At 36.2% G+C, this 23,816-nt stretch overlaps 1 protein-coding gene across 5 annotated transcripts in view; it reads left to right on the forward strand.

The window, feature by feature from the left end:
* Positions 1 to 23,816, forward strand: part of GBE1 (1,4-alpha-glucan branching enzyme 1) — a 164,507-nt gene that overhangs the window by 66,612 nt on the left and 74,079 nt on the right. For all 5 annotated transcript variants that reach the window (XR_002440516.1, XM_021402997.1, XM_021402973.1 and 2 more), the window contains 4 exons: positions 177 to 267; positions 756 to 965; positions 19,217 to 19,332; positions 19,548 to 19,675. Coding sequence is in view for 4 of the 5 variants with exons in the window: in XM_021402997.1 (XP_021258672.1) it covers positions 177 to 267; positions 756 to 965; positions 19,217 to 19,332; positions 19,548 to 19,675 (545 nt within the window). In the remaining variant the exon portion in view is untranslated. The remainder of the gene's footprint in view (positions 1 to 176; positions 268 to 755; positions 966 to 19,216; positions 19,333 to 19,547; positions 19,676 to 23,816) is intronic.

The raw sequence follows: 23,816 nt of genomic DNA on the forward strand, positions 1-23,816 counted from the left end.
TTTTCCCTTTTCCCTTTTCCCTTTTCCCTTTTCCCTTTTCCCTTTTCCCTTTTCCCTTTTCCCTTTTCCCTTTTCCCTGGCGTGGGTCCATGGGTCCCCCGTCCCATTTGTCACGGAACCGAGCCGAACGCCCGTAAATCATTGTCAGTGTTTTTTTATTTCTCTACTTTCTGTAGGCTATAACTGTATTCAGCTGATGGCTGTTATGGAACATGCATATTACGCCAGTTTTGGTTATCAGGTCACAAGCTTCTTTGCAGCGTCAAGGTAGGTATGAGTACTTTTGTTGTTTTACCTTTCTCTTCATCTTTAAAAAAAAGTATGTATTTGATTGCAGGTACAGGTTTAATGGAAGAAGAAAGTACAGGCTTAGGCATTTGTGATAGCTTCTTAAATCTGATACCAATTTATTATAGTCACCACCTGTTTTGCAAAACACTTATTACTTAAAATTTCTGTTTTTATAACTTTAGACATCACAGTATATTCCATCTAATCCAGCTTCAGGTGTCTCTGCAAGTGTTTTGCATGCATATGTGGGTGATGGCATTTCATAGTTAAAAATCTTTTGTAATCTGTTTGTAATCAAGTTACTACTTCAGAGGCTGAAAAAAAACCCAAAATCTATGTACAACTGGAAACTAGGTGAGGAAGAACTCGTGACATTGATGTACTTACCATTCATGTTCTTAACTATTTTTGACTTAAGTTCAGATGACTACCCTCGTAACACATTTATTTTTTTATATTGATAGCCGTTACGGGACTCCAGATGATCTGAAAGAATTGATTGACGTGGCTCATTCAATGGGTATCACCGTTCTGCTGGATGTTGTGCACAGCCACGCGTCAAAAAACTCAGAAGATGGTCTCAACAAATTTGATGGTACAGATTCTTGTTTCTTCCATTCTGGTGCTAGAGGAACTCATCGGATCTGGGACAGCAGGCTCTTTGATTATGCAAAGTAAGTATACAATAGAATTTCAAGTGTTTTAGTGATAATAATCTCTTAGCAGTTATACTAAAGCTTCAGTATTTGCCAACCTGAAAAAATCATTTGGGTTGCTTGGGTTACAATATGCAGAGTTGAATTTATCTGATTTGCTAAATATTTAAAATCTAAGATTAAATAATTGTATTCAGTTTCTGTTATTCTTATGTGATCTATGACTACATATGAACATAATTATAAAGCTTGTGCAGATGTGTAACTTTTTAATATATATTTACATGTATAGGTAGTTATATAAATCTTATATAAGTGTATATATTTAAATACATGTATATGTTAAAATATATAGATATCTACCTATATATATATACACTTAATATATTCATAAGTATTATATATGCATTATATATAAGTAGAAAATATATTTCTATATAAAATAGAAGAATAAGAATAGCTGAAGAAAATCAGTGGACTCTGGAAACCTACTAACAAAACTGTAAGATTGTTAAAATGCAATAAAGGTTTTGGCCCCAGCCAACTATGTTCCAAAACTTTCCAGAGGTAGATGAACAGTTACTACAAAGCAGTAGGCAGTTTGGGTACAGGCATCTTGTTTTGGAGACTGAAGGATTTATATGTGTATCCTGTTCCGAGCAGCATGGCCCAGGTCTAGAGACCCAGACCCAGTATGGGCACACTTAATTTGCTAGTAGAGATACAGTGCATGTCAAGAGATTAATGCTAGGTAATGATTAGCATTTAATATAATTTACTTTGTGTTCTCTGACATAGTGGAGTGGGGAGAGATTGGTCTTGTGTGCTGAGTATTTATAGTTGTTTTGCATGGAGAGAGGGAGAGAGAGAAAGGCAACCGGCTTATTTCTGTCTTCTCTTGTTTTGTCATGCATGTTTTTACCTGAACCACCTTCATTTCCCCCTTTTCTTGTCTTCAATTCTTCCTCTAAACATCCTCTTGAAATGCGTATCTTTTTATCTTGTTATTAATTACAAAGTTCTGGTTTATTCTCTTCAAGGTTGTGCTTGAGAAGTTCATTCAGCTGCTCATTTCTATCCCTTGCTTGCCTGTAATTGCCATTAACTGGATATGTTTACAGTGCAAATATCTTCAAACCTTAGATCAGAATTCTGTGGGTTCATGCAGTTACCAAAAAAAAAGTGTGCGTATGTGTGTATATATAGATAGATAGGGAGACCTATATGTACTGTACTCAGGCTATGCTCTTGACTGACAGTTACGTAGCTAATGAGGATTATAACTGTTTAAGAAGGTCACTCTTGAAGAAGTATTGTTATATAGCATAGATCATTTTTTTTAAAGCAAACTCTTCATAACTCACAATTTCAGTTAAACTGAACAATGTGTAATAAGTGACTTACACACTGTGTTACTTAATAGGATAAACTGTTATGAATTTAATTTCTTTTATCTAGGATAATTTTTACAATTAATTCAGAGGGCCTATTTGAATTGTGCAATAAATGTATTTTAGTATGTCTCAACATAACCACTTCTTGTTTGGGTTGCTTCCTATTAATCTTTGAATCTATGTTCGGGTAAACTCAATTTCAGGTAGTCTTAAAGCTTGAATATAATACAATAATGCTTAACCTTTTATGCTTACGTATAATCAAACAGTTGTGTGTGGCACCTGCCTCTCCAGTGAGAAAATAAGTTGAATGAAGTTACAGTCCTTTTATTCCAAGCTGAGAAAGATTGTAAAGAAAGCGGTGATGTTATTGAGTGTTTTGGAAGGATTCGTAAATGAAAGAAACAAGAAGCTGCTTTCTGGGTGATATAGGTTGGATGACGTAGGGAATATTAAGCTTATATTCAGAGCTGAAGAACTGCTTACACAGTTCTTTTTAGTTAATGTTACATACCTTTATTTGTTGAGGAGGGGCACCACTGCATAATTATTCTTTTTATTATGTAACTGGAATAGACACCAGACTGCATGCTGAAATGGGAGAAGGTGAAGAGATGTGAGAGGGAGAGAAGAGATTACAAAACAATGAAGACTTGAACAACTGAACGTATTTTCTATTGAGGAGGAAAAAAATGATGTCCCGGGTGACTGATGGTGCCTTGTATGTCATTCCCCATCCCCTGTCCTCTAGTGAAATGCAATAACGAATTCAGTTTTCCTTTTTTAAACTTTTAGAGGAATCCCTCCTTATCCTTTATGGACAGGATGCTGTACAGTGATCTAGGTTTAGTAGAAAAAAAAGTTAGCCCTAATATATGAAACATTAAATATTCTATACATTCTTAGGGTCAAAGCTAAATGCTTAAAAGGTATAACAATCATGTTTCTTCTAGGTTGCTCTGAAATTGTTAAAAATATATATTATTTTCTCTTTAATGTGTATAAAGATTGCAAACAAAATTGGCAAAGTGTTGGAAGTGAAAATACTATTTTTTCCATCTATAGTTCATTGACATGCATGCAGATTTCCATACTGGTAAATGAGCAGCTACCCTCCGAAAGAGGGGAGTACAAAAATCTGTGGGATAGACTCAGATTGTTTGCGGTTGCTCAAAGTTTGCTGAAAATAAATGACACCAAGCATAACCTATTGAATAGCATACAGAATAGTGTCTCTACTGTTCTGTAGTGGAAAAAGTTAAATCTACATGTACTTAAATATCAAATACAGAAGATTCTCAATTTATTTTGGAATTGAGAGAAACTAAATCACTGCCGTGAAAGAGATGGAAAAAACAATTGCTTTATCAGCTTAGTCTGTCTACATTTTCTTTGAATGCTAAGGCATAAGGAAATCATGTTGCAACATTTGCATGATTATTTAGTTGTCTACGAAGGTGACTGTGAGTGCTTACCGCAGCAGAAGGTGGCAAGCATCTATATCCATGCAAACTGTATTCATGGTGTATTCAAAATATTTTTAGTTACGTTCATGGAAGTAGTGAAGAGGTCCAATAAAAGCAGTACTAAAACTGATGCTTCATCTCTAGCGCAGTAGTGTAATTTAAGAAGATAAAAACAGATTTTGTATTGTAGACTTCACAACAATGCCTAATGAGAATGATTATGTAAGAGCTGTATAAATAGTGAACTTCTATAGTAAACCTTTATTTGGAAAAAAAAATAATTCTTAACGCAAAAAAAAAAACAAAGAACAAGCCCCCAAAAACCAACAACCAAAAAAAATGATTCAGAAATAAACTTCTACGCAGTTTTGAATTTTTTTCCATTTTTTTATAAAATCTGGAGGTAGGCAATGTATTCTTAAAATATAGTAATTTGGTGAATCTGCTGCTTTATTCCATCCTGTTCTCCTCTTGCGTCCCTCAAATCAAAGCAAACTAAAAGCCACACTAACAAACTGTTAGTGGGTATTGTGTTATATTTTAATAATAATTTTTAAGACAGGAACTTTTTATATACTTTGTCTTGATTTCTATTAAAATAGGGCTTTCCTATCCCTGAATTTGGTAAGGGGTGAATGCTCTAAGGTAGTGGAGATACCAAATACTCTGGATCTGTACTTTACCTTGCACCATCTTTCACTGTGTAATAAATTAAGTGCCTTGTATCTACTGTCATCCTATTTGAGATGACTCACTCAAAATGCATGCAAAAAGCCAATTTTCCCTCTTCCCCCACCTTTATTTTAAGTAAGGATTCTGCTTATAATTAACATAATACAAGCTAAGTGTATCTCTTCTTCCCTCCTCAAATCGTATTTGAACATTATCCAGCTGCCAAATTCATTAGAAGTGTCGCTGTAGACCCTGTAGACCAGGTGGGATCGCAATGAGAGTAGGTGATAGTGTTTTGATTTATATTCATTTCTCCAAATAGCAAATGTGTCTAAAATACTAATTAGGCAAAACAATTCAAAAATAGAGAGCAAGATTTTAGCTAGCAAAGATTTTTACCTCTTTTTTTGCCTGTAAATGAGTCTGCTTTTCCTCAGTTTGTTGAGAACTAAGAGCATTGTTTTGACTTACTACTTTTTTTTTCTCTCGTTAGGTTTTGTTAGATTCTACACTTAATCTAATTCTAAGGGGTAGTAGGTATCCTAATCTGTGTAAGGTTTGTCTTTAGAAAAACTTAGCAGGAATCATATGGTACTCTAGGTACTTTTTTATTTGTTTTGTTGGTTTTAATACTGTGACTTCTGAGCATTTAACCAAAATTTTAAGTTGTTCAGTCTTGTAGAATAATTTGACACAAAAGTTAGAGGTTAGATTTAATCCTGTTTTTAATTAAAGACCTGCTTCCTTGAACACAGCAATAAGAGATGATAATAGCTACAAAATTCTGGGGACAGAAGACTTCCTTGGAATCTCTCTTCAGGCTTTTTTGAAGTTCTCTTTACAGGGCCAATTTTTTGTGAGCCTGTGCTTTGATTCTTCTGTTCAGGCACCAGACCCAAACAATAGCGAGTGGGAACATTTTGGCCTGTCTACCTACAGCTTTTGTCTTTTTTTGTTTTTGTTGGTGATAATCCTCTATTTTGGCAATAAATGCTTGTAAGTGCTGTGGAAGAACTGAAATCTTCTTAGCCATGTAATGGGTGCAATCTCATATTTTCTTCATTCTTCCCTCTTCAGTTCTATATAATACATCTGAAGTGATGTTCATATTTAATATGCTTTAAAATGCTGTAAGGAGTGTTCAAAGTATAAACACTATTCTACAGCTCACAACAACGGATGATACTCTGGTTGCCTGTTGCACAACCAAGTGTCTTCTCCAGTGTGGTCTTCAGAACCCTTCACAAAGCAGCTCCTGAACTCTACTCACTGCAGAGTTCATTGTTCTTTTTTGTATCTGTGTGTGTTTTTTTTATCTTCTTTCTCTAGTTATTCTTAAAGTGGATTGTAAACTCTTGTAGTTCAGAAACTGCTTTTAGCCTGCAGTCAGTACAGAAGTAGGATAACTGTCTGGGGGGTGATTCATATGCCCAAGTATGTGCTTGGCTGTATTTTAGACTGCTTGTCCTCCAGTTGCCTTTCCAGAATGGTGTGGGTCATCTCTCGATTCTGTTGCATATCCTATCTTCCCACCTCATGCAGGTACCTTGGATGTCCCCTTGCATCTGAAATGGCGCAGTGTACCTATGTTTGGATTCTGAGACAATGGACCTTTCTGCCACCTAGTGTTTAAATCTAGTATAGGCTTCAAACTGTGTTTTACAGAAAGCAGTCCACTGATGACCATAGTCATTTGCTTCACTTGAGGATTTGACTCCTTAAAAGCATTTTGATCTCCTAATATCTCTCATAATCTCTGTTAAGATCAGTATTTAATTTTTTTGTTTAAACAACTGTATCTGAAAGTTTTTCCTTTTGTCTGGTTTCAAACTTTCCCAGTCTTCAGCCATGACTGGCATTATATTATGAGTAGATGGAATTAATTGGGAACTATTATAGGATTGTAGATAGGATTCAAAAATTGCTCGTGTAGTCACAGCATCCAGTAAGACACATGGGGAGTCTTTGGCCAGGCAGGAATCAGTCAGTTAAGAGAAGGGAGTCTTCCACTACTTGATATAGAAGACCTTTGATGGCGCTGGGCTATCCTCTTGTGACTTCCTACTTTTTTGCCCCTACAGTTTTGCACCTTTCCTCTTGAATCCTTGAGCAATCCTTATCTCAATGAACTCATGCATAACTTCACATTTCTTATCTTTCATAGCTCTATTCTTAAGACTTTTTGCTACTTTCTCTCAAATATGCAATTTCCTTAAGTTTAATCTGTTCTGGGTTTGGGACATAGTTGATCGTCCAGTCATAGGAATGGGAAAGGGAAAGGTGTAGGGGAAAGTTGCAAAGCAATTTATGGACCATATACAAAAGAGGGGAATCTCCAAATTGTTGGTAGGTGGCTAGAGTGATCTCTTCTGCAACTTTTAGGGACTTAACCAAATACAGTCAATATTTTTCCAGCTGTATTTATGCAGTAGCAATGACATCCAGTGGCAGGTCATGTTCATCACAAATGTATTTTTCCTGGGGAGTTGTCTTAGATATCTGGCTTAAATTATGGCCAAGATTAAAAGCAATACATAAACAGTTGTCAGTGAGATCAGTCACTTGTTTTTTTTTAATGTATTTTATTTTTGTAATGTACATTGTTGATTGTCAGGAATTATCATAGGAACAAAAGTGTAGATTGAAGGTTTTTACTTTATGATGCAGCTATGCTTATTTCAATCTGTATTCTGCCAGTCTTCTTTCACTAAGTACAGGAAAGCTGTGTGTTCACAGATCCTATACTATGCATTAAGATTGGAGTTGGATTTGGCTGGCAAAGATTATTTCCTAATGAATAACAGTTTTAAGAAAGCACCATTTGTGATGCAACAGTGAGATTTGTAATATTGTCCCAAAGCTCATATATCTAATTTATTTTGACTATGGAATGGCCTTTACAAAAACTATCTGGACATGTCATTAAAACTACTTCTAATAGACTGGACTTCTTGAAGGTGACTATAAAAGTACCAAACTACTTTACAAAAACATAAATACTCACGTGCTTTTGACAATCTTGGTTTCTTTGTATTCTCCTCCTTTTGGTTATCATTGTAGATGTTGGCAAGAAGGCACTTTCAATTGTGTATTTGGAGATTTAGTGTTTAAATTGCTTCCCTTGAGGGGAAGGAGTAGTGGAAGCATCAACAGAAGGGATTGGAATTAGGTGCAGTATATTTTGAATGATTAAAATAATAGCGCAACATAATGTTCCAGCCTTGTTATATAGAATTGCTTTGATTTTTAATAAACTTTATTCTAGAAACTTGATTGTTTTACCACACTGTACTGATATGACAAAGAGGCTTTAAATACACAGATGTTCTGAAGCTTGGAATATCATATGTGAATGTACAAATTTCCTTGATGTATCCAGTTTCCTATAGTAACTTGCAGTGCAAGCTTTACATGAAGCTTCTGAAATGCGTGTTATAGTAATAAATTAATACATGAAGAAGAGGCACAGAAATTGCAAGCAGTTGTTCTAAATTTTGTCAGGTAGTCAATCTTAAAATATAGAGGTCACCGCTTGTAGCCAATTGAATTCATTCTTCTTTTGAATAGACACAATGACTCTTACCTGAAGTTAATTACAGTATTTCAGTAAAGATCTGAAATTAGGCTAGATTCAAGACGCTGCAGAGAATCATTCGTCATCAGTGTAAATGTCATAATGATCTTGGATTTAGTAATCCACACTTAAATTGACATCTTTCACAGGATTTCTTATGTGATTACTTCAGCAAATTACATGAGCAGTTTAACAGGTGCAATGAATCTGTGGTGAATAGGACCTTTTGCTGGGAGGAAAAAGGGTGATGGTTATACAGATTTGAGATTAAAGAGAAATGTTGTGGAAAGCCTCATACATGAAGCAGAGAACGTAGACTTTATCCTAGTAGTGATGTAGCCAAAGGAGATCCAAGCTGGAGAAAAGTTAGGCATGGTACATCTCATTGCAAGGCAAAAAGAATAGGAACATTAAGGGAACATTAAGAACATTGCCAATTTGTCTGATTTTTTTGACTGTAACATATGTGTTACGTAACATACAGATAATTGAAATCTGATTTTGGTAAGATCACTGAAAAGAGACAAAATGGATAATAATGGGACAAAATAATTAAGAACCATAGAAAGTAGAAAACAATCAACTATTAAAATACTCTATGTAAGGTAACAGTTTTCTAAAAGTAAAGAATTTATATAAGGCAAAAGTGTATAAACATGTTACTTCTTAGGTAACGCCTATACATTAAGGTATAGACTGACTTATCAGGAATTAGATGCACAGACAATCAGTGTTCAATGCTTAGAGTCAAGTTCACATATTTTTAGTACTTCTTTTCCTCATATTCATTAGCTCGCAAGAGAAATTAACTGATAAGGACACAGCATTGAATTGTCAGGGTCAGTAAGTAACTTTGGGAGAACCTCTAAGGAAAGATTGCTTTCAACGTCTCTTAATTTTGGCTAGACAAAAGGTTAGAGCCTTTGACTATTTACCTAGTACGTTAGTCATCTTAATTTAATTTCAAAGCTAAGGTAAAGCATCAGAATCTCTATCCATACAACTTCTTTAAGTTATAAGGAACTAGTAACAAACTTTAATTCATCTGCTCAGCAACAGTAGAATAGACCTCAGTGAAGAACACACTGTCCTCTCAGTACATGGTAGCTCTGAAGAGAAGCGATTAGAGAAGGGAGCTCATTGAAATGACAGCCCAAATACAAAATGACATCTGAAAAGTGCATCCCTCAGATTTTATGATGGATTTTTGGTGCTGTTATTTATGCTGTCAGCACTTTGGATGTAATGATATGGACCAAATCTGTAGCACGCTTGAACTTTCTTTTTTCTTACAGCATAAAAGTCATTTCTAAAGAAGTATTTTAGAATTGGCATCTGCTGAAAGTTTAATTTCAAAATCAGTTTATGTTTAGAAAATGTGGCGTGTGGATAAGCTTTCTTTTTAAAGTTTCAAAGAGATTTGGTTCTTGAAAGTGATTTTTCATGTATTTAAACAACTTCATAATTGTAATGGAAGGTGTCCACAAATCTGTCATCTAGCACTACGTGGCTGAATTTCTTCTCCTCCTATACCGTTACTCTTAGGATGTGAATGAATAGCCTGCCCCCATGCCCTCGTGTTCCTATTACAGGTTGGCTTTTTAAGCTCCGGAGTCAGTATAGGTTCAGTTCTTTCCTTATTTTGCAGAAGAGAAGATGCTCTGAGCTATGTATGAAATCAAACATAATTTAAAAAGTGTGAGAGCATTATATGGATACAGTCTTGTTACTGTGAGATTGTGTACTACCAGATCCTCACTGAATAACACTTCTTTGCAGCAACAGATGAAGTAGCAATTTTAAAAAAGTGCTACTTAGGAGTATTTTCAGAATTACTGTTTTCATTTGAATACAAGATAAACCTACTTCTAAAAGATCATTTCCCCTAAGTAATTATTGAGTATGTATCCAGTCAAGGTCAGGCTGGACCAGGCTCTGAGAAACCTCTGTTCTAGCTGTAGATGTCCCTGTTCATTGGAGGAGAGTTGGACTAGATGGCCTTTAAACGTCTCTTCCAAATCAAACGATTCTATGATTCTGTAAGTCTGATAAGTGCATATTGCTATTGTATCATTTACAGTGACATGAATGAAAGTTTCTTCTCCCTGCATAACAGTGAACTTACGCGAGTCAAGACTGGTACTTTCAGAACAGGCATTGTCTGATATAGGACTCTGGTACTCGGGCTAAAACTAAATAGGAAAATCCTCTGCATCTTCAAAGGTGTTTTTCTTTTCTTCTTTACTCAGAAAGGGGAGGAGACAGATCTTTCGTTGAATAAAATATTTTCAACTATAGCTAAATGAGGAAAATACTCTGGTGATTTCATTTTTACTTAGAGTAATCAATATTTTATACTCCTTTCACTAGTCTTAGAATATCAAGTTATAGCTGCAGACTCTCTAAAACAACAATTCTGAGTTATGAAAAAAGCTTGCTTATAATTAATTTTGACGAACATAATGCAATTTTAATGACTCTTAATTAACAGTTATTGTGCATTGTTCTGTTTTTTCATTTAAAAATTTTTTTAACCATCTTTTCTGCAGCAAGAGTTTGATTATTAGTTATCACAATATACAAGAGCTTCTCCAAAGGTGAAGTCTCCTATTTTATTACATTGGCCAGGGACATCAGAGGCTGATGTTGGTGGTATGGCGGTAGAGGTTGAACCATACCACCAATATTCTGTTTCATTGTGTTGCTGTGTGACAGATGGCAGCAGAGGGGCAGTCTGACAGAATGGCGTCTGACATGGGAGTGCATGTGAAGCGAAGGCGTGTAATTAAGTTCCTCCTTGTGGAAAAAATTTCACCCACTGACTGTCATCAACACTTGCTGAATATTTCCAGAGACCAAACAGTGGATGTGAGCCCAGTGAGGTGGTGGGTGTTGTGTTTCAGCAGTGGCAACAGTGGCAACGGGTCACTTCTTCTAGTGCAGGTTTTTATTAGTTTGGCATGCAGGCTCTTGTTCATTGCTAGTGAAAATGCGTAGTTAATGATGGTGACCATGCTTTAAGCCCCCCTCACAACAACAAAGACATCGAGGCCCTGGAATGTTTTCAGAGAAGGGCAACAAAGCTGGTGAGGAATTTGGAGCTCAAGTCTTATGAGGAGCGGCTGAGGGAGCTGGGATTGTTCAGTCTGGAGAAGAGGAGGCTCAGTGGAGACCTTATCGCACTCTACAACTGCCTGAAGGGAGGTTGTGGTGAGGTGGGAGCTGGCCTCTTCTCCCCTGTAACTAGCAATAGGACTAGACGAAATGGCCTCAAGTTGCGCCAGGGGAGATTCAGGCTGGACGTTAGGAAATAGGTATTTTCTGAGAGAGTGGTCAGGTGCTGGAATGGGCTGCCCAGGGAGGTGGTGGAGTCACCAACCCTGGAGGTGTTCAAGAAATGTTTAGGTGTTGTACTGAGGGACATGGTTTAGTGAGAAATATTGGTGATAGGTGGACAGTTGGACTGGATGATCTTAGAGGTCTTTTCCAACCTCGGTGGTTCAATGATTCTGTGATATATAAACTAGTGCTGCTCTTATTAGAAGAATAATTATTAAATTATTCATATATAAAAATATGGATACATATAATAATTTTTTAGAAGAATAACTTCTTTTTAAGACATTCTGCTTTTTTTAGTATTAAAACTACATGTATTTATATTCCTTGAAAGGGCAGGATAGAATCGTGCAATTCTATATGCAAGTGATATATCAGTGTTTAACTTCTTATGTTGCTTGTTAGAAACTTCTATGTTTATGAAAGGATTTCATTTTTCTATGTTCATTTTTCTATGTTCTTCTCTTGTTCATGAAAGGATTTCAGATCTTTCCTGAGCAAATGCTTCCAAACTTAAAAAATAATCCTTCTTTCACCTTGATGACTTCTCATGATTTTTATAATATTACTTAAATATTTAATGACAATTTCCTGAAGATTTATTGAAAATCAGAAATACTTTTGAGCTTTTCCTTTGTAATTGAAGGAATGAGAGAACTAAGCAAAGATGTCTCCTGACAAAAAGACTAAAAAAAAAAATCCATTATTTCTGTACCATTGCAGGAAACTTTTAGTCTTTCTTTGACTCATTTGAAGTAGTCTTTCAGTGTTATAATATTGTTGGTTTTCTTAAGTTGATGGCTTGCAAAAAATCTTGAATTTCTGTGGCTAAAATTAAAATCTGCCTGGACTTACAAATGATATTCATGTGGTCTTACACATGCAAGATTCCTGCATTTTTTCAGAAGAGATTCTGAAGAACTGAGGGCCTCAACTGCCTTTTTTGCTCATTCTGTTTTTAGTATCGTAATCTCTCATGCTGTTCAATTTAATGGAGTAATGTTCTGTAAAAACATAGAAAACACTTTCCTATCAATCCTTTTCAGTGATCTATGTCTTTTTGTAAAAATGCTCATAAAAACTGAGCATTTGATACTCAAATACCTGACCAGAAGAAGACTAAGTTAGTTTGTTAATATGTCCACTTCGTGGTATTTTGGCACCTCGCTGTAACAAGATAGATTAAGAATAGCCTGTCTTCCTGTAGATCTTTGTTTTAAGTCTGCAAGGGCTAGTTGGCTTTTTAAAAAATTCTTTTCCAGTGACAAAAGACTCCAGAGGGCCGCAGTATAGACTGTGAGATTACAGGAAACTTTTTTACTGCAGTTTTTCGCAATCACAAAGTCATCCTGAGACCCTGATTCCTAATCTAGTGTTTCAGACTTTCATACTTAACTACATCCTTTTCTGGCCTCAGGGTAGGCTATGTACTTCAGGTCACTCTAGTCTTCAGTCACTGCTGTGTTCTAGTGCAGACATTTACTCTTCCTTAAGATTCAGTAGAAACGTGATTATCTGGAGCAGACACAAATGAGTGTTTGACAATTCAAGCAATCTAGCACTGCCTCAGAGGGATTTTGTATCTCTTGAAATTAAGACCTGATATGCTGTCAAGTGTCTACCTCTGAGTACTTCACCTTTGCTCATCTTTTCTGATTTCAGATGTGTAGCATTTTTGTTTGTTTATTCATTTGAGTTGACACTCTTCCATGTGTCCATAGTGAATGTCTTTCTTCCCCTTCTGGTGCCAGAGTGCAGTTAACAGTTACACAGTTAATGTGTGCATAAACCTAAGCAGGCATATCACTTTTAAAGTTTTCAGTGCATAGCAGTTCTGGTTTGCCAAAACCTTTCATCCACTTGTGGTTACCTGTGTGCATTCTTTTTCAATAGAGAGCTCTCTCTGTTCCACAGTTGGGTCCCAAGATCTTGCAGAGTCAGTCAGGAGCTCCTTAGTGAGGGCTGGAAGGAAATCTGGCCATGAAACCTTTAGACTAAGCTATCTAATTCACACTTGAGAAGATTTTGGTTGTCATACTAGACCTAAAGGAAAGATAAAACTCAGAGTTGTAATATTACTTGTGTTATTTAGTGTAATGCTTTTTTAATTTGAAATAGCGTTTAAAACATAAAGCTGTTTTGCAGAGTAAAGATCAAAGGTTACAAGTCTTGTAGCACTGTCAACATCTTCAATGTATCTCAGAATATAAATTGTATGCTTTCAGTGTTATGAATTCTATACAGGTAGCAAAGTGAGCATAATCTAATCAAGTGAAACAGAAAGGTCATGATATGGATCCATTTCTCTTTAAAACAAACAGAACCTCGCAATGCAGAGAATAGAGTGATGAAGTGATAAATGATTGTAAGCAGTAAGTGGGTGTTGCACTTTTCTTGATTCTATCACAAGTGATGGGGCTTCCCACCCTCCCCTTTTTTTTCCCTCTTCCAGAGGGGAAGAAATACAAAGGATGTGACCAAGATAAGGAGGGATAACTAATATACTACAAATGATAAGAGAATGTAAGACACTGTGATATGAAAAGGAGTTAAAGGTAATAAATCAAACAAATGAGAGAGGGTGACGTTCTGACCATGTTGCTCACTGCACCACTGGAAATGGAAGAGAGTCTTCTCTCCCATCGCTGTGCTATTCCACCTCTTTTACCAGGAATCAGAAAACACGTTGAGAATACTGGAGACTTCTGGGCACTGTAGTCTGTCTCTTCTCCGTGTATCTTCCTTTCAGGGAGCTGGAACTTGCGTAAGAATAGCCCGTGCTGCCAGGACCCAGGAAGTGCAAATAGCTGAGACTGTGAGGAGCTGACTCAGGAAAGTCAGGTCTCTGGCACCACGTTCCAGCACTAAACAGCTTGTCACATGATGTCATGGTATGGAATAGTGATAAAACCAGGACAGTGGGGAAGGAAAAGACAGTGGGGCAATAATTAAGATATGTAGATTGCTCCAAAATAATGCCTCCCATCTGTTTCCATGGGAACTACAGCAGATCCAAAGAGCACAATAACACTTTTTTATAGAGCAAATTCTCAGCCACAAAACATTATTTTTCAACATAGTTGCTACCGTTAGCCATACATTTTCAACAGCAATGAACAAGAGCCTGCTTGCCATACTTGTAAAAATCTGCATGGACATCTGGAACGTGACTTGTCTTTCATGTTGCCGTTGCCCCTTCTGAAATGCACCATTCACCACCTCAGTTTGCTCATGCACTGTTTGGTTTCCAGGAACATCCATAAACATTTTCAGCAAGCACGGAAGAATGTTAGTGGGGACCATTTTTTCTGCACGGAGAAAATCAGTGACAGGCCTTTGCTCCATATGTACTTCCATGTCAGATGCCATTCTGTCAGACTGCCCCTCTGCTGCTGTCTGTCACATGGCAACAAAATGTGATGAAATACTGATGGGAAGGTTCAACATCTACAGCCGTACCATCAGCATCCACTTCTGATGTCCTGGTCCAACAAAATATATAGGAGTCATTACTTTTGGAGCAGCCCTCATGATTTCTAACAGGAAAAAGCTTGGAGGCTAGATCTAGAGCTAATATTTATTTTAAATTCAGAGCACTCGTGGTAAGAAAAGGTGGTTCTCTTCATCACTGATATGACTAAAAAAGATGTGGATAGATCTGCTTTAATGATCCAAGCTCTCTGTTTAGGAGCTCTTAAGCCATTTGTGTTGGGAAGGTGAGGGAATTGTAAGGTTATCCTTACAATCCTTCCCAAGAAAATGTAATAATGATGCATGCAATGCAAGTAGCATCTTTTCAAGTTTTTGTGCAAATAAAGATGTATTGTTGTTGAAAGTGTTAGTTTCAAGCTTAACCCATATCCAAGATTGTGATTGATAGAAGTAAAAACTTTTCAACTTATTCATGTAACCTCTTAAGTTCTCCCTTGGCCCTCAGCTTAATTTCACAATACTACAGCTTGAACTGCTTGACCAAAGGGATTGTGACAACACTGACTGTCTACTGAATTGGTAGTCTATACTGGAAATTTTTTTTGAAATAAAGAAGATTAATTTGTTAGTATTCATTTAATGATATTCAAAATACTGTCACACTAAGGAATAGCTCAAGAACTCTGCAAGAGTGTTGCAGTCATTTTGAAGACTTTTATCAGCTAAATTCTCCTGTAACTGGAATTTAGTTGGAATGTAGAAACTCTTTATACCAATCTATCCTCATAACTTCTGTCAATTGTCTTCTCTTTATTAACAAAATAATCTTATCTTAATCTCCTTATATCCTAATCTCTTAATAATATTTAAAACTCAATGTGTATTGAACTGTAAAGTTTGTGTTCTGTAACTTCTCACCTCTCTATTTGTCTGTACCACTAAGATTAATCAGTACTTTTATAGTCAGTAGAAGCTTTTTCCTTAAAAGTTACTTTGTGTCTGAATTTTAGTTTTGAAATGTAACTAAACTCAATATTGCTGAAATGTAATGGCTTATTTTGCTTCTGGCTGTTCAAAAGTCAGCCATACAGTGCATTCTCAGAAATCCTACCGTTGGAAACAGTACCCTGTGCCTCTGTGGTTGTTACTGGAGGAGAAGAGTCACCTCATTGCTTCTACGGACTGATATGTGGGAAATGATGTGTCACTACTGCCCCCTTCTGCTCTTAGATTACTATGTGCTACAGGAGGATAGCACTTCTGTTTTGTTTTAGTATTGGCTTTTGTTTTATTTTGCGTTCTGGTTTCTGCGCAGTTCACTTCCAAGGCATAATGCCTTGGAATTACAGAATGAATTGTTATTTTGCTCTCTTTATTAGTAAAGGAGGAAAAAAAGTAAATAATGAGTATGACTTATACAAAATTTCACAGGTTTTCTGCCAGCCTAGTTGTGTAATTTCTTATCTTGTGAAACCAGATCATCTAAGCAGATATGAGCTCATTTCACATAAAAAGTGGAATTCTCTGTTGAAATATGTAAGTTATTTTTCACTGAGGGGGACAAAAAGCAAGGTTTCCCTGAAAAGAACCGCCTTTGTTTTGAATGATGTTTGAGTGAGTTCTCAATTGCTTAAATTTCTTATGTTGTAAATCATTTTGTTAAATGCTAATACAGCATATATTTTTCCTCTCTTAGTTCTTGCAAGGAATGAAAGAACATTCTCAGTTTTATGACATGCAGAAGTGTGAGAAACTGTTACAATATAATTTAATGCACAGCTTTTGCCCAAAAGAAATTACATTCTTAATGAATGCTATCCTGTTTGCATATCTATTTGTTAAATTATGGGATCTATTTCTTTTAGAAATGTTACTGAATTATTGCTTATATCGTGAATGTGTTTCATTTATGCTATGATTTTGTAATTCCACAAATTTTTGTTACTTCTGTCAGTTTCTATTTCTAGTGCTGCTGCTCCCGTAAGCAAACTGAATTGGATGAACTAATGAATCTGAATGATTTGTTATTTGTTGTTTCTTTGAAATTGTTCTTCTGGCTCTTGTTTTGGAGCTATGTCACCCTATAGGGTGACAATTACACCCTAGAATTGCACCCTAGAAATTTTCTTGAAACTCTCCTCTTTTTTTTCCCCTCTAAGTTTACATGAGAAACAGATTTCATCTCTTTGTTTTCTTGCTTATTTACTCATGATCTTCTCTCCCATGTGCAATCAGATGGCTGGAAAACATCTCCTGCTCCTACACAGGTTTATTAAGTCATTGATTTGTTAACTAATGTTTTGATTCAGCAAATCCATCTTGTTTACTCTTCTCTGTAGCCACTTTTTAATGTAAAAGTAATTACAAATTATTTTCATACTTCCTCTCCATCTTTTTCAAAAGATCAGTCTTCAGTGCTAACAATGTGGTAAAAAGTGCGTGTTACCCATCTTGGGAATTCTGTGTATGTTTTACAAATCCTCTTCATTGTCGTAAGTGCTAGAAGGTTATAAAGTCAAGCAGTCTGTAATGAGGAAAACCAGCTTCTAAGACCTGTTGGTGCTTGTGACAATTCATCTACTCTTTGTACATGTATTATCTTGATCATGAGAGATTATTTTTATCACTATACAGCTACTGTTGATGTGACTCACAGTGCTTAGCTTACGGCAAAGAGCTTTCTGCAAATTCGATACTGGCCAGGAAAAGATTCAGCAAGCACTGGCAAAATGTTGCATTTTTAAGTGACAAGTTTGCCAATTCACAAAAATGTTGATACCTTTATATTCTTTTCACCATCAGAGCACTATCTTTTTTTTATTGTTCATTCATTGCAAATCATCTCATCTAAAAGATAAGAAATATCTAAGAAGTTCTATAGACAAGATGTTGGGGTCTTCCTACTGTAGTGTTGTCTTGTAAATTAAATAATTCCGAGGAAAAAAGTTATGTAATACATGCTCAAAAAGGTATTAAATTATTGAATTGAGGCAACACACTGATTTGCATTTCCTAGCTTTGGAATTTCTGATTTAGTAAGATTTGTTTTTATATGCACAAGTATTTATATGCAGTACAAGCAAAGAAAATGAGAAATGAGAGTTTGTTATTCAATGAGATTACCGGGTTCATAACATATCTAGGATGCCCTGTGTTTTCAGATTTAAAGCAGCCTTCACGTGAGGAGGGTTCTGGAAGGAATGAAGGTGGAAATGTTTCTTTTGTCAAAATAGAGTTTGTCCCTTTTGTTGTTGTTATGTGAGTGTGATAAATAAAATGTAGAAAGGATCTCCTTCACTGGCTAATTCCACCTATGTGCATAGGTAAATTACAATAGTGATGCTAACAAATGCACCTTGAGTTAGGTGTTACCCCTTTCATCTCACCCTGCCAGAGGGTGATGAATGAGGCCCTCTGTTCCTCTGTGTAGCTTGCTCTTTGTCCTGAGCTCAAACTTGGTAGTGGGTGGGATTGTAGTTACGCTCTATTTGCAAATGTTGTATGCATGGGCAAAAAAATACCTCATGGGTATGGCTGAGGTGGATGAGCTGTCCAGAACCTCAGCTTGTAGGAGATGCAGCCTGGGGTGAGGATATCAGAATACAGGAGCACAATATGGCACAACAAGTGGAAACAAGATACAAGTGATTCTGAAACTACTGAGGTCAGTGTGCTGGGAGTAGGAAGACTTCTGGAAACTGTTCTGCTCTTTGTTATAAAATTTGTTCAGAAATACCTCAGTGCTTGCTTACTTTGGAACTTCTTTTATATTTTCAAGTTACTGTCCTTGCTTTGTTTGTGTATTTATTGCATCTCATTCCTGTTGTTCTCTATTGCAAATAATATATCTTCAATTTCCATCAGTTTGTGCTTTAAGCAATTTCTGTAACACAGTATGCGATACGGTGCTGGTAACTTACTGATGATGTGTAATTTAAATGTATAATGGGGGGGGGGGTAAGAAAAAAAAACAGAAGTTTTTCAACTTCTGTTGGGCCTAGGAATTGCTGTAAATCCATAAAATCTTGGGGAGTAAATCTTAACTAATATAATTTCCTTTCCATTTTTATAAGATCTATTTCCATGAAGTACAACCATTTTTAGAGATGCGAACTGTACGTACAGTAACACATTTCACATAAAAATGCATTAAAACATTAACCTATAAAGATGTGTATATATAGATAGATTGTAACTTTTTTCCTAGCTCCCATCCAGTAGCTTAAAATTCTGTGCAGTAACAGACACAGATTCAAGGAATGGGGAAAAAGTCATTAAAAAAGTAGAATGTTCAATGCGAGTAGTACACATAGTATAATCAGGTAGATGCATTGCGTAAGAAACTGTAGTTCCTTCCAAGGTTTCTAAAATTTTCCATTCATGTTATTTCAGCTGGGAAGTTTTGAGATTCCTTTTGTCTAATCTGAGAATGTGGATTGAAGATTATGGTTTTGATGGCTTCCGATTTGATGGCGTTACGTCTATGCTGTATCATGATCATGGGATCGGTAAGTAATGTAATGAGTTTTGATGTAAGCAGTCCCGTTGGAGCTCTGTTGTGGAAACTGTGATACAAAAATTAACTGAATACTCAAAAACAAATCCAGATTTGCTGATACCTTTTTATGCTGATATGAAGATAGATTTGAAATTATAAATAACAATTTACGTATTACAAAATGTATTTTTAAAATGTGTCTTTTTAAACTTCCTGTCTTAATAGGCAAAGAATTCAGTGGGGATTACAATGAATATTTTGGCCTAGATGTGGATGAAGATGCGTTGTGTTATCTGATGTTGGCCAACCACATGATTCACTTCTTGCATCCGGAATGCATAACAATAGCAGAGGTAAAATCAGAATTTTCCATACTCAATGAAATTAGTGTTGATCAGTTTGCTTTGGGATGTGATTTCCTGGTAATTATCAAGTCATCCTTCAGAGACTCAAGAACTGACATGAGCTGATAAATATTCATTAGGGGACAGGCTGTGCCTTCTGAGGGGGGAAAAACAACTGAAATACACATATTGGGAATTTTCTCTACATTAATGGGTCATTAACTAATGTGAGGATTTCTATTCTTCTCTGTTTTCCTCTCCTTTTTTTTTTTTGAACTTATAATGAGGTTTGTTTTTATTAGTTCATTACTTTTGCATGATTGCTGTTTGTCACTAGCAATTCATGGTACTAAAGATTAACAGCCCTTGTGCTGCTTTGCATATTTTGAATTATATTGGCATAATTGACAATTAGCTTTCATAATAAATGTGATAAATTTATAAATACTGAATGTGTATGATAATTTATACTTAGTATTAGATTTCCTCAGGTTTCTGAGGGAGTAAATAGGCTATATTTAAGTCATTTGAGTTCTCTTGAGGTTTCTTCTGCCTACGTAAATAATTCTTTTCATTAAAAAAAAGTCTCTCATTATGGGACTATATAGATTATTAATGAAACTCTTTTGTATTAGAGTTACGAGTTCCTTTTCAGAAAACAAAATCATAGTACTTATGTAAGTTTACATTATAGACTAAAAGCTTAATGCAAGGCTATCAAAACCACATCTGGTAAGCAGTTAATAATAAATGGTCTAATTACTCTGTGGGTAAGTGAGAAGTCTTATTTTCTAGGAAGCTGTAGATTATAAGCATTCCTACCAATGAAATTTTGAGTTCAGTCTGCTTGTATTGCCAGGCTTACGAACTCTTTTCTATGAGTTGCCTCATCTCTTTCTCTTGCTTATGTTGAAAACTGCTTCTGTTTCAATACATCAGTCTTCAGCCCTGGGGAGTCGCTGTACAAAATATAAATTTGATCCATATGGTTCATGGAAAAAGGAGAAACTGCTGGCATAAGTGAAAATTACAGAAGACAATAAAGAATTTTTGTTTTCCTATAATGATGGTGGAATGAATGCCATGGGAGTAAAATATGGTTTTGCGTAACCATAACTAATCATAATATATTCTTTAATTACTTTTCTCATAATTTTTACAGATTTTTAATATTCTGTGTATTCATTATCTTAGCTTCTAAATTTTTAGGTATTTCTGACTGTATGTTTTTCATTTTGTCTTTTAAATAAAACTGTGATTAAGGCTTCGTATAATTAGAAGAAAAAAGTGTTAAGTAAAATTATATCATGCTTGAAGATTTATAAAAACAAACAGACAAAAAATCTCTGCTGCAATGATTCCAATTTTCACATTCAGCTCATGTTAAACAAAAGTGTGAGCAAATGCTTAGGCACTGGCTGCTTACATCTGAAGGAAAATATGCTGAACAATCTAATATTGTCTCTGTTTTTTCAGCCTTCAGGCAAACTGTAGATATAGATGGGTATAAATATTAAATTTCAGATTTTACTTCCCCAAAATGTCTTTCAAAACTGTGAATGAAGTCAGTGGGAGGTATTTAAGTCTCAGGTTCCCACCCTTGATCTGGTAGGTGCCACAGAGAAAAAGTGTTTGTTTCAAGTCTGATGTCTTGGAGAGCATTAGTCATGCTTTTATCCTTTGACTGATTTAGGAGAACTGTTTAACTGTCTAAACATTTGGAAAGAAATTACACTTTACTAAACTTTGAGATTTACAGCGAAGGGAATCTCTAGATTTATTTACCTTGATACAAAGATATCTATGTAACGAGATTGAATATTGTAGAAAATACTGTTTTAGTACAGAAATTCTTTTGACAACCTGTCTTAGTTTTAAAGCTGTGTGTGCTTTCCTTCAGTATGGCCATTCCTAAGCTTAACTCTTCTATTATCTATGATTCTATGATTCTAAGTTCTATGTGAAAATCATAAATATATAAATAATGAAAAATACTTCAAAAGAAATCATACATTTATTCATGTTAGAAGGTAACAAGGGTAATCCAGCCTAGCCTCTTGCTCAAAACAGGTTCAAAACTGAATTTACACAAGTTTGGCTGCTCAGAGCTTTTTTTCACTTGGTCTTGAAAACCTCCAAGGACATGTTTCCCACAGCCTCTCTGGGCAGTCTGTTTATTTAACCTTCCAGAGGTTTACATTACTCCATATATCCATTTAGAACCACCCCTGTATCGATTCAGCACCTGTGTCACTCATTCTCCTGCTGCCTTACTCATTAAAAAGACTGTCTTCTCAGTAACCCCTCAGGCACTGACTGCCGTTAGGTTCCCTGCAGTCGGTTCTTCCCCAGGCAGAACAAGGCCCAGTTTTCAGCCTCCCCTTACAGGGCAAGGGCTCCAGACCCATGTCCTGCTAACCTCCTGATAAACTCCCTTTGGTTTGGCAATGTCGGTCTTTAGATGGGCAGGGAAAAAAGTGGATGCTGTTTTCTCTGTGGTCTAATGACTGCTGAGTGAAGTGTGATAATCCCTTCCTTTGATCTGTCTGTTCATTCAGTGGAGGACGATGCCAGCCATCTCTGGTGCCAGGACAGGCTGCTGACTCCTGTTCATGCTGCCAGCCCAGGGCCTTTCCAGCAGAGCAGCTCCCTGGCTTGGCAGGCCTTTGCCTGCCCTGATGAAAGGGGTTAGTCCATGGGTGTTGAACCTTTTGACTTGCCTGGTTTGCATTGAGTGAAGAGGAAATGTCTTGAGTGGCATATAAAATAGACAATATACTTAATGTACATAACTAACAAAACTTTTTTTTTTAAATAAAACATAAGAGAGCAACAAAACATAGAACTAGTGTGATATTTGACCTTGTTTTGTGAAACTAATGCATCAGAGTGGTTTGATGGCAGTGGTTGCAATTCTTAGTGTGCTCTCAAGGTGTTTGCCAGGAATTTTTGATGAAATTTTACTGTTCCTCTGCTTCATCCTTGAAAAGAGTTGCTCACAAATGTATGTACTGCCAAAAAGCGATATTGTGTACAGTGTGACTGTGAACTGGGGAATTTTTTTCTCTGGGAAGAGAGGTCTTTTAGAAGTCTGGTGAAGAGACATGATCAAAATGTTGAGTTAAATATCTGATTGCAGCTCTATATGTTCCATTTGAAAATTTGTAGTTAATATATTTATGCTGACTGAAAATGGAGTCACAAATATACAAAACAATTGATGATTTTTCTGTCAATCTTGAAATCTACCCTCAAGTTACTTTACTGGAATGGAAAGCACGGCTGCATGTTTTTCATTGTTCACAGAACTGTGTTTAGCCAGTGTATCAAGGTGCATAAAATGCATAAAACCAAAATTCATTTGCCATAACTAGAGTTAGCACTGCACTGCGCTCTCCCCATGCCCGGGGTTCATCTCAGAGAGTGCCAATTGCACACTGATGTTTGATTGTTGTGAGCGATGGGTGCGTTCCCTGAGCCAGGTGGGGCTGCTTGGTGGGACAGAGCTGCGACCATGATGGCACAGGGTAGAGGGTGGCTGCAGTGCAGCTTGAGCCTAGCCACATGTGACCCACAAGCTGTGGGTTGGACGTGCCTGGGTTATTCCATCCCATGGGCAGAATTTCGTATTTGCCCTTGTTGAACTTCCTGAGGTTGCAGTATAAGTATTTATGTGTAATTTCATATGCAAATACCTTTTTCACTCTGAAGGAAATTCCACATCTTTTGATGTTATTATGGACTTTGCCTTGAAATAGTATTCTAGTTTAAGATAACTTTTTGGTGTTATCTTGCTTCTCAAGCTGGTCTAATGCAGCAATTGCGCTGAAAACTGGGTTGAATCCAGAAAATCGGAATGAGCTTCCTAATTAAGCCATGGTTCCATTCAAAATTCAGTTCCATATAAATACTTAAGCAGACACAAAAGATATGTGTGTTAATCCATAGCCACTGTGGTGGAATGACTTCTCACTTACATAAGGTAATACAACTGATTGTTGGTAGGTGTTTTGCAATTATTTGTGGATTTGCATTTTCTACTTAGATAATCTAACTTTATAGGAAAGGTGCTATGTGATATAACTGTCCAATAACATGGTGATGTAAATACTTATTTTAAGAACTTGGAATTATAAATTTCAGAGTGACC

This window comes from Numida meleagris, chromosome 1 (genome assembly GCF_002078875.1).
Source record: "Numida meleagris isolate 19003 breed g44 Domestic line chromosome 1, NumMel1.0, whole genome shotgun sequence".
Taxonomy (NCBI): Eukaryota; Metazoa; Chordata; class Aves; order Galliformes; family Numididae; genus Numida; species Numida meleagris.